This window comes from Myotis brandtii, unplaced genomic scaffold (genome assembly GCF_000412655.1).
Source record: "Myotis brandtii unplaced genomic scaffold, ASM41265v1 scaffold144, whole genome shotgun sequence".
Taxonomy (NCBI): domain Eukaryota; kingdom Metazoa; phylum Chordata; class Mammalia; order Chiroptera; family Vespertilionidae; genus Myotis; species Myotis brandtii.
In genome coordinates this window covers 3,487,455-3,499,308 of record NW_005355159.1, presented here as the reverse complement: position 1 = coordinate 3,499,308, position 11,854 = coordinate 3,487,455, and the positions used below count along the sequence as shown (strand labels likewise).

General features: G+C 33.6%; 1 protein-coding gene across 1 annotated transcript in view; it reads right to left on the bottom strand.

The window, feature by feature from the left end:
- Positions 1-4,442: 4,442 nt before the first annotated feature.
- VPS13C (vacuolar protein sorting 13 homolog C (S. cerevisiae)) overlaps positions 4,443-11,854 on the bottom strand; it is a 182,912-nt gene continuing 175,500 nt past the window's right edge. Inside the window, exons 77-81 of the mRNA XM_014535515.1 lie at positions 10,765-10,928; positions 8,976-9,021; positions 6,019-6,142; positions 5,410-5,524; positions 4,443-4,702 (exon numbers count right to left, since the gene is read on the bottom strand). Of these exons, the coding sequence (XP_014391001.1) occupies positions 4,679-4,702; positions 5,410-5,524; positions 6,019-6,142; positions 8,976-9,021; positions 10,765-10,928 (473 nt within the window). The 3' untranslated portion in view covers positions 4,443-4,678. The remainder of the gene's footprint in view (positions 4,703-5,409; positions 5,525-6,018; positions 6,143-8,975; positions 9,022-10,764; positions 10,929-11,854) is intronic.

The window sequence follows — 11,854 nt, the reverse complement described above, 5'->3', positions numbered from 1 at the left end:
TAATAATAAAAGGGTAATATGCTAATTAGACTGGACATCATTCCGGATGTCCTTCCTGACAAAGCCGGAGCAGGAGGAAAGATGGCCAGGGTCCCGGGAGCCTGCGAGTGGCCCGAGGAAAGCCAGCTGGGGTCCCTGGTGCCTGTGGGCGGCCAGAGGAGAGAAGCAGCCCGGGTGCCAGGTGCTGGAGGGAAGCCGGTGCTGGCAGCCAGGGGAAGGAAGGCCTACTTTTGCATGAATTTTTGTGCATCGGGCCTCTAGTTCACATACAACCATATGGCTATTGCACTTATGAAATCTATTCTAGACACTATTTTTTAGTAGTTTTGTGACTTGGATAAGCCCCTAAGCCATGCTGACTCATAGTTTCAGCATCTCCAAAATGAGAGGGTCTGAACAGATGATCTCAAAGGACCCATCAGCTCAGTGTTTTTGCGAGTCTATGACAATGAACATTTTGCAGTTGGAATATAGTTCTCCACATCCTCTAACATTTTAGTCTTCAAAATTCTTAAGATCTATATCATTGGCAATTGGAAAGATGTCACTTGAAGTTAATACCTATTTGTAATCATAAGGACTGTCCTCTTGCTTCCAGAAATAGCGCAATGATATCGATACGTCTCTCCTTCTAATTTTTTGACATGATTCTGAAAAAAAAAACAACAAAAAACCCTCAAGATGTGGATAATACATGCATTCAAACAGTATTTTTAATATTGTGTATTAGCTAATTTTAATAACAATGATAGGAAAAATATTAGGAACAAAGCACAATTCCACATATTCTCATGTGAAGCTAAAAAAATATTCATCACATGTTTATAAATTAACTTCCACTGTTCCTTAAAAGACAAATATGTATTAAATGCTTACTAAGTGATCTTCTGGTAAATTAACATTTCATTCTGTGATAACTTAGAAATTTGAGAATATCTACTAGAAATAATCACACATTTTCATTCATGAGAATATGAACATATGCTAAAACTTGGACATTAATATTAGAGGGATTCTTAACCTGGGGTCCATGGAAACATGTTGGCAGGGCTATGAACTACCTAAAATAGAATATAAAATTTTGAAAATGTGGTTCTGCAACTTCTTTCAGATGATGGTTCATATTTTTCATCTGATATTTTTAAATGTCTGTGATCCTTCTCAAAGGCTAAGAACCACTGCTTTTACATAGAGGTAGATATACACATAATAAAATTCCAAGATAACTGATCAATTTAGTGTTTTGAGTATTTAGTTTTATAGGTTAAATATGCATGAGAAGTTATGTATGTATCAAATTATGTTCCTGAGAGAGAAGAAAATTTAATATAAAAACACATAAAAAATTTCTAAGATTTCAAATAGCTGTTACAATTTATTGCTAACAACAATTACAAACATAAAATAATTCAAGTATAAATAGTAGCACATTAAAATACATTTGTTTACATTTCAACTATCTCAAAACTACTTAAATTAGTCAACACATTAAAAACAAACAGTTATGTTTTATAACTAATGTTAATGAAATATTATTGATATTATCTGTAACGTATAATTAAAGATTAGATAATTAAGATATATGTAAACACAAAACATAAATATACCCAATAAATAAGACCTTAATATTTTTCTATCCCCCAAGACCTTAACATTTTATAACTAAGAATAACCAAGAATATAACACCAATATTAAAAGATAATGTGATCAATAACTATCACAAGCAGACCTGTTATTATTTCAATTTTAAATACATGTTTTTCAAAGGCCCTTGGTTCCCAGTCATTCTTTGACGATTATAAAAAGCTATGGACAGAGATGGATCCTCAAAGAACTGGGGGCTCACCTTCAGAATGAATCTCAGAGAAGTGGAGTTTAACAGTCACTTGTTTTACATCAAGCTTGTGTGAATTAGCTAAAATCTTTTAACATCTATAACTTAATTTATTTAATAAAGAGAGAATGGAAAATAAATATAATAACTTAGTAAATTTATTTTCAATGTTGAAATTTAAATATGTTAAAATTTTTGGATTTTAGATGCATTATACAAAAAAATACTACCATCGTTTATGCACTTTCATTAGTTATCAATCTATTGCTATCTTTAAACTATTGAAAGCTTTTAAAGTATAATTTATCACCATAATATACTATAGAAACCTTGTTTTTTAAGCAGTACTAAAATCCACTACACTCTGAGATTCAGATTAAGATAGTCACTGATGGCAGCAAGATACCAGATTAGTTAATAAAATATTCACTCTCTCTTCCCAAAATGCATCTTGAGGAATTTACAATCTTTAGCAAAAGCATTCAATTTATATTTCAAGTAAATTCTAAGGAAATAATACAGGATATGAAAAAGCAATGTATATAATAATGTTTCATTATTACTGTTATTAAAATAACAGAAACAACTTTAATGTCAAGAATTAGGAATGGTCAAACACACAGTACATGGTTACCTTAATGGATGGTAATGCAAGAACTAAGAATGAAATATTTCTATAAACATGAAAAAATATAATTAAAATGAAAAAGCAAGAAACACCATTTTAAATATTATATGATCATATGTATGTGAACCAAGATGAGTATGAAATAAGATCTGGCCATATAGATATGTATATGATTATTCTAGGAGAATAGAGAATAAGCAAAATATATCCTATAAAAACACAGTATATGATTTAGTAACTTTCAAAGCTGGGCATTAAATAATACAGAGCAATAATCAGAAGAAAAAGAAAATGGAGAAAATAAAAAAATTCCCAAATAAATATTTAGAATGTACCCATATAACAAATCAAGGCTAGGAGGAAATAATTTTATACTCTAGTTCTCTTTAATATTTAGATATTATGTTATACTTAGTCTCTTAAGGACAGAAGTCTTACTTCTTTTGTATATCCAGCACAGTCTAGATAATCAATAAATACATCATACATAACTGATTATAGCAAGATGGGCAAGGGATGAAACAGCCTACACTTGTCACTCATTGAGAAAAATTACCAAGTCATCTTATTAATGTACAATCACTCTATTTCTTCCAGTAACTAAAATAACATATGAAAGTTTAAAAGATGTCTGATATTAACAAAAACTAATAAATCAGACAAGATAACTACATTTAGCTTTAATAATAAAAAGCTTCTTGAAGTTTTGTGCTTATTCATAAACAGTTGTAAAACAGATCATTACAAGGAAAAGTTTAACAATATAAAAAACTAAACAAACAGAAAGTAAACAGTAAGTTAAAAAATGTTTAACAAGTTAATACAATTTCCCAAAAATCAAGTCTCATTAAAATTGCAATATATCCAGGTAAATTAAAAATAGTTACTTTTACCTAAGAAGGAAGAGTAATTATTAGTGATGATTAAAGACAGCATCTTGAATTAGTTATTGTGCCGGATTCTTACAGAAACTGTATATGCAGGGACATTTTTGCCAATTCTCAATTATGTAGGCACAAGAAAAATTTGTCAGCTAGAGTTTTAGGCTGGTCTTTGGATATCATTCTTTTTTCTTTAAAGTGCTTGTTTTAAATGTGAAGCATTTAATTTACTCTTTTGCTAATTATGGTTTAAAATATAATTAAAATGAAAAAAGCAAGAAACACCATTTTAAATATTATATGATCATAAGTATATGAATCAAAAATAGATATAATCCAACTGACCAGCTATATGCTAACAGTTTCATTCTCTTCAAATGTATAACATATTACATCTAAATTTATACTTTGGTTTCAATTTGGGGGAAAAGAATGATAACTTATTCTGAAAATTAACTATGAAGGTGCTAATTTCAAAATGATCGTTTATGGTATTTTGTTCTCATTAAGATAAGGAGGACTTAAAAACAAACAGGGTTAGCTTTTAAAAATAAATATATCTATGAATTCAAGTGTAACATAAGCAATTTGCCTAATTACATGTTCAACTTCTATTTACATTAATTAAAAGTAATATAACTGTGAAATTAGCATAACCAACAAGGAGATTCAATTTTTGAAAAGTATAAATGCTAAAGGCTGAGAATGTATGTACATAATTATAAAATGATTGCCATTTATCTAGCAAGAATACCAAGAGTTTTAAAAAGGAAAAAGAGTAAGGAAACACATTCTCAAAATTCATTGACAGACATAGAACAACTAACTGACACTTCAGTTATTAAAACATATGCCCCAGTTAATACTTCCATAACCTGGGTAAATTTAGGGCTATTTATGAAACAAAGTTATGTAATTCCATCATCAGGACTCATAAACCAAAGAATACATAATATATTGGACATCATTTTCCTTTATCCAACTTTAACTGAAATGTACATGAATACCACAAGAAAAGATAAAATTTTCAAAATAATAGTTAAAATGTGTGCTTCTGAGGTCAATTAAAGTCTTTCACCAACTAAATGGAGAAGAGAGTTGATTTTTCTGCATTATTTAATCTTTTATATTGATCTCTTACTCCTGAATAGTATTACCATGAATACCACCATTTTTATTTGTAGTCAAGACACTACAATAAAAAGTTCATATTTTTATTTTAAAAAAAGCTCATGAAAATGAATTCTCAACCTAAATAAATCAAAGACAGTCAATTAATACCACAGTTTGTTTTGATTTTTAAGGATGAAATCAAGTAGTGGTATAGGAGACATTTACTCCTGTATTTCCAGTTCTTGCTGTGTAGGCAGAAAAAGAAAGAAAATAAAGTTAGAAGCATGCAGATAAATAAAATGTAATCACATATAATAAAAGCCATAGACTAATAACAATGAAGAGTCATTTTATTTTAAAATGAAAGTAGAAAAATATTAATAAATTTATTTGGGGGGAAAGCTAATCATTGGAGTATATTTATACAGGTCTATATTATTTAAATACAGTAAAAACTAAAAGCCAAAAATATCCTTTAAATTTTTTAAGGCTTGAAACTATTATAATTGTACATAATCTTTTTTTCTCTCCTCCAGCTTCTGTTTATCTAAGTAAATCTGGATTTACAGAGTAGTCCAAATAAGTAGATTTGGTTGGGATAAAAGAAAGCAGTGAAATTCCAGTAATTAGCTACAAAGCAGAAAACCAAAGTTAACAATGTTAACTATATGAGCTATCACATAAATAGTAATAAAGCCTACAACTTCTTTTAATATTATCCTTTCTGTACAAAAAAAGCTTTGCACCTGTGCAGAAAAAAAATTACCAGTTATTCCCATTTAACACATTACACTAAAATAAAGCAATCAAATTCTACTCTACAAACCATGTTCTTTGTGTAATCTCTAAAAAAGTTCATGAATGAGGAACTTCACGAACCACCCATGAAATTCTGATCCTAGAAATCTTTAAAATTAAATTTCACTCATGACCATAAGAACAGAACTTATACCTCATATAAATCATAGCCCTCGGATTCCTGTCTGTCGTAGGGGCGAATGATGCCATCTTCATGGATCAGGCGAGGGGGACGGAGTCTGGACACTTCCTCAGTTGATTCTGCTGCCCTGTATAAGGCATCAGAATAAGTATAAGAAACTGAGAATCCTTCAAAATAATACAAGTATATATGTTGATAAAACACTGTACTATGCTCCATATTATATCAGTATTTGATAAAAACAATCAGAGTACTTTTAAATAACTTGTCCCAAATAATGCAACAAATATTAAAACCAAGTCTGTCTGACTCCAACCTCTCCCAACTATTAAAAAAAAAAAAAAAAAAAAAAAGAAAGAAAAGAAACTTCAAAAAATAAAGGCAAAGACTAGGTTGTCCATTCTTTGTATCCTTGGTGTGTAGCATATAGTAGGTATCAATAAACATTAATTGAGAAAAAAGAGAAATTTAGGCATAAACAATGTCTCCTCTTACTCCTTTCTGGTGGCACTCTACCTAGTGAACCTGTCATACAGGAAGCAAAATATTTACCTAGTTATGTATCCCTCGCAACAATTAGCACACAGACACATATCTTGCACATAGTATATGCTTAATTACCTCTGAATTCCTTGGAAGGTACTGCTGGCCATATCTATGATTCCTCCAGTGGGACCAGCCACAGCACCCACAAGCCCTTTTCCAATTCCTTTAAAGAATCCAGCAGCTCCTTCCTTTTTGGCACCTTCATAAAACCAAAGACAATGAATGTATAAAGATATTTTAAAATAATCAAGTTTGAACACAACAGAAGCCTGAGTGAAATGCCAAAATGCTTACTCAAAAAGCTTCCAAATTTGGCTTTCTGAAGAAGTTAAATTTAATGATAACATGATAATCAGTGGTTCTCAAAGTGTGTTAAAAATGCACACTTAGGCCCCATCCTAGACCTACTGAATTAGGAACTCTGGGAGTGGTCCCAGAAATCTGTTTTTATTAATCCTTACCCAAGGATATTTCTCCCCTCCCACCCCCATCGAGTTTTAAAGAGAGTGGAAGGGAGGGAGGAGAGAGAGAGAGAGAGAGAGAGAGAGAGAGAGAGAGAGAGAGAAACATTGATGTGAGAGACACATCAATCAGTTGCCTCTTGTACACGCCCTGACCAAGGCTGGAATAGGGCCTGCAACCCAGATACAAGCCCTTAACTTGGAATCAAACCCAGACCCTTCAGTCTGCAGGCAATACTCTAATCATTCAGCAACCCAGCCAGTGCAGCAATCTGTTTTAATAAACCTTCCAGGTAATCCTGAGGCATGTTCAAATTTATAACTAGTGACTCAAGAGTTTAGTCAGTATTTGTGACTAGAAGGTCTAAGAACTGACCAGAAAATATCTTCTTTTTTTATGCCAGCCGTCAGGAAATTTTTCAAGCAGTGTACATTAATATATATCTATATATACTAGAGGCCTGATGTACGAAATTCATGCAAGGGACTTGGCCCTCGCAGCCCCAGCTTTGTCCTGAAGGTCGTCCAGAAGGATGTCCAGTCTAATTAGCATATTATGCTTTTATTATTATATATATATGGTATGAGTGAACTTTACTGAAATATAATTCATATACCATATAATGCACCCATTAAAGTATAAATTAAATTTTTTTTAGTATATTCAGAGTTGTGTAACCATCACCAGATTCAATTTTAGAAAATTTTTATCATCTCAAAAAGAAACCCTATGCCTATTAGCAGTCATTCCCCATTTCCCCTGGCCCTTCCCCATCCGATCTTATGCAATTTACCTCCTTCCTCCCACCAGTCAAACCTAGGCAGTCACTAATCTACTTTTTTTTCTATCTCTATGGATTTGCCTATTGTGGACCTTCCTACAATTGGAATCATTCAATAGGTGCTATGTTTAGCCTTCCCACTTGCCATCATATTTACAAGGTTCATCCACCTTATACTGTATAGACAGTTCCCAACTTACAATTGTTTGAATTATGATTTTTTACTTTACGATGGTATGAGAGCAATATCCATTCGGTAAAAACTAATTCGAATTTCCTGAGCTAGCAGTATGTGGATGATACTGTCTCATGATGCAAGGCAGCATCAGTGAGGCTCAGCTCCCAGGTGGCCATGTGACCATGTGGGTAAGCAACCAATACTTTACAGTGTAGTAGTAAATGCATTTTTGACTTATGATATTTTAAACTTAAAATTGGTTTATCGGGACATAACTGCATCATAAGTTGAGAAGCATCTGTACTTGATTTCTTTTTACATCTGTATAATGTCTCATTATATCAATATACCACATTTCGTTTATCCATGCATTAGTTGATGAACATTTGGGTTGCTATTATAGTCTGGCTACTATGAATAATGTTTCCATGAATATTTATATACAAGTTTTGGGGCAAACATGTTTTAAATTATCTAGGGTATATAGCTAGGAGTGGAATTGCTATGTCATAAAATATAAACTCCATATATTTACTTCCAGTTGTCCCAATATCATTTGTTGAAAGGCTATTTTTTCTTTATGAAATTATCTTGGCACGCTTCTAAAAAATATATTCACCATAAATGTAAAGGTTTATTTCTAGAATCTCAATTTCATTGATCCAGCTAATTATCTAGGGTATATAGCTAGGAGTGGAATTGCTATGTCATAAAATATAAACTCCATATATTTACTTCCAGTTGTCCCAATATCATTTGTTGAAAGGCTATTTTTTCTTTATGAAATTATCTTGGCACGCTTCTAAAAAATATATTCACCATAAATGTAAAGGTTTATTTCTAGAATCTCAATTTCATTGATCCATATATGTTTATCCATATGTTTATCCATATGCTAGTACAGCCGTGGGCAAACTACGGCCCGCGGGCCGGATCCGGCCCGTTTGAAATGAATAAAACTAAAAAAAAAAAAAGACTGTACCCTTTTATGTAATGATGTTTACTTTGAATTTATATTAGTTCACACAAACACTCCATCCATGCTTTTGTTCCGGCCCTCCGGTCCAGTTTAAGAACCCATTGTGGCCCTCGAGTCAAAAAGTTTGCCCACCCCTGTGCTAGTACCACACTGTCTTAGTTACTGTAACTTTATAGTAAATTTTTAAATTAGATGGTACAAGTCCTCAACTTTGTTCTATTTTTTCAAGATTGCTTTGGCTATTGGAAATCCTTTAAATTTCTGTTTAAATTTGAGAAGCAGCTTATCAATTTCTATAAAGAAGCCAATTGGGATTTTGATACATATTCCACTAAGTAAAGCAATGTTGTTTTTAAAATAGGATAAAAAAGTAAGTTAGTAGCTATTGAAGGCCCAAAGCAATCTAGTTTATGAACTTGCTGAACATAACATTTGAAGTCTAAATTACAGTCTACTACTTAACCCCTATACTTTCTGAGAAAAGCATATTCATTAAACAATAATTTAGAACTATGAACATAAAATTAATTAGAAATTCTCCCAATCAAATACCTATTAGCAATAAAATTTACTATGTTTACCATGCATCAACTCTTCAGAGCCTGTACACGAGGGAAAGATTATCAACTTACCTTCCATAGGTTTTGTTATTATTCCAGTCACTCCACCAACAACTCCCTGAAAGAGAAATCAATCATACAGTCAAACTTGAATGGAGGGTGCTTAATTTTAAATCAACCACTAGAGGTCTCTACAGACACACTAGAAAAAAACAAAAAAACAAAAAACAAAAAACCCACGAGTACTTATTTGATAATGTGAACAACATGTACACAGTGAACACTATGATTTTTAAAATGTCACAGCAAATGTTAAATGAAAGCAGCTTCTAGAAGTAAAATTTTATAACAGAAAGAACAGTAAAGCAGGTGAAAAGATTATTTTTATTCTTATTTCATATGGGATTTTTTGTTTTATTTATTTTTTCAATTACAGCTTACATTCAATTATTATTTTGTATTAGTTTTGGGGGTTAAATCTGTTTCTATAACTGCAAAATGAGTGAGTTGAGCCAAATTATCCTTAATATCTACTTATAAATTTTAATGAGATTACTTATAACTTAATGAAAGTGTGGAAAATTGATAATGAAGGGACCCCAGAAAGATTTTGAGGAGACAACATACAACATTACAAATCACTGGCACAAACACAGCAGGTATAGCTTCCTGAAATTTCCAAAATTAAAATAGTAATATATTTATACATTCCTAATAATTGTCAAGTAGTGGCATTAATTAAAACTACCTGCATGTTATATAAACATATAGAAAAAGAACTAAGGGAATACACCCTATTGAAAAGATTAGATACCCCTGCAAAGAGGTGAGGGATGACCAAAGAGTACTTAGAGCTTACCTATAATGATTTCATTACTTATTAAATATAAAAGGAAAAGTTATGTTTTCATAATTACTTATAAGGAGAATGTTCATATGTAATCCATAATTAAACCATATTCATATATTACCTGCATAATTTTTTGTTTCTTTGTTTGAAAATGTGATTAACCCCTCTATCCAATAATGGCCTACCTGCTTAACTCTAAGTATATTATGAATTAGATTTATATTCATTATTGTGCTATAGTCACAAAATTTATTGTAATGTTTGCCCTAAAAGTTTTTTTTTAATATTTAACTTACCATTTAGACATTAACTCCCCACCACGTGTGTGTGTGTGTGTGTGTGTATGTGTGAGAGAATGGTTTTTGGGGGGAATGCGTTTGTTGTTATTGCTGTTGACACTATTACAGATGCCCCCTATTCCCCTCCCTTTATCCCCTTCAGACCCTGCCACCCCCTGACCCCCAAGCCTTCACCACATTGTTGTCTCTGTCCATGGGCTGTACATATATGTTCCTTGACTAATCTCTTCCAGTCCCCCTCCCCGCCACCTATCTCCCCTCTGAGGTCTGTCAGTCTGTTCCAGGTATCCATGCCTCTGGTATAATTTTTGAAGTACTGAGAAGTAGTGAATGGCAGTTTCTGGTTTATACACAACTTCTACACCTCCCTTCCACAGAATGGTCCATTAATGATGACCTAAACTCCTCCTCCCCCCAGGTATCATCATTTGCCATATTTCTCTGCTTATATATTCCTTCCCTTCCACACCAGTGCTAACCTGCCATCATTATGGAGTTTTCACTCCAACCCAAGTGCCAAACTAAGTCTGCAATTTCGGGGATAGATCTGATGATGATAATGGAGGAGGAAAGCAAAAAGGAAACAGAAAAGTTCACAATGTATCACTACTGCCACTCTAACAGACATCGGCTCTCAGGCAGTATTCCAAGAGTACATATCTAAAGTGTACATAAAGTCGAGGGCTTCTTGAGGATTCAGCGTTAGACTTACACGCAGGAAGCCCTTTCCTCCTCTGGCCAAGCTGTCTCCAAAATCTTTAGGTTGTCGACCCATCTCTTCTCTTCTTTTTTGCTGATATTCCTTGTCCAATGTAATTGCTGCCAAACCTTTTCCAACAGAACCGGTGATTCGAGATACAACTCCTGCTGCACCACCTATCAAAAGGCCCAAAGAAGTAATCTGCATTGTTTCTTTAACAAGCATTACCACTGTACATAGCACGCGACTGCTTAAACTAACCATTGCTTAAAATTCTGTCTCATACATAAAAATGCAAACATTTATTTTTTGTGTTTCCCATTTACCAAGAAGAGGAATAAAACTATTTAAAGTACATGGATTCTATACTACAAAGACATAAAAAAATCCAGCAAATCAGTGTTAAATTACTTTCCATTTAAGAACAAGAGAACACATCTTTTAAAAGGATTAGAAAAATCATCTTTTTATAAAATACAATAATTTGTTTTTCATAAACAATGAATTTTATAATCTATACTAGAGGCCCGGGGCACAAAATTCATGCAGGGGGGGAGGGGGTGTCCCTCAGCCCGGCCTGCACCCTCTTGCAATCTGGGACCCCTCAGGGGATGTCCAACTGCCGGTTTAGGCCCAATCCCGTTGGACATCCCTCTCGCAATCCAGGACCACTGGCTCCTAACTGCTCGCCTGCCTGCCTGCCTGATCCCCCCTAACCTCCTTGCCTGCCTGATCACCCCTAACCATTCTGCCTGCCTGCCTGATCACCCCTAAACACCTCTACCTACCTGCCTGATCGCCCCCAATTGCTCGCCTGCCTGACTAATCGCCCCTAACCACCTCTGCCTCGGCCCCCGCCACTGTGGCTTCGTCTGGAAGGATGTCTGGAGGTCCTTTGGCTGTCCGGTCTAATTAGCATATTATGCTTTTATTATTATCTACACTAATAAAAGAGAAACATGGTAATTAGCATACAACCGCTACCCTTTTCATTGGCTAATCAGTGAGTATATGCAAATTAACTGTCAGCCAAGATGGCGGCCGGCAGCCAGGCACTGAAGCGAGCAGGGAGGCTTGCTTGCTGCAGACTCCAACGTTCCCC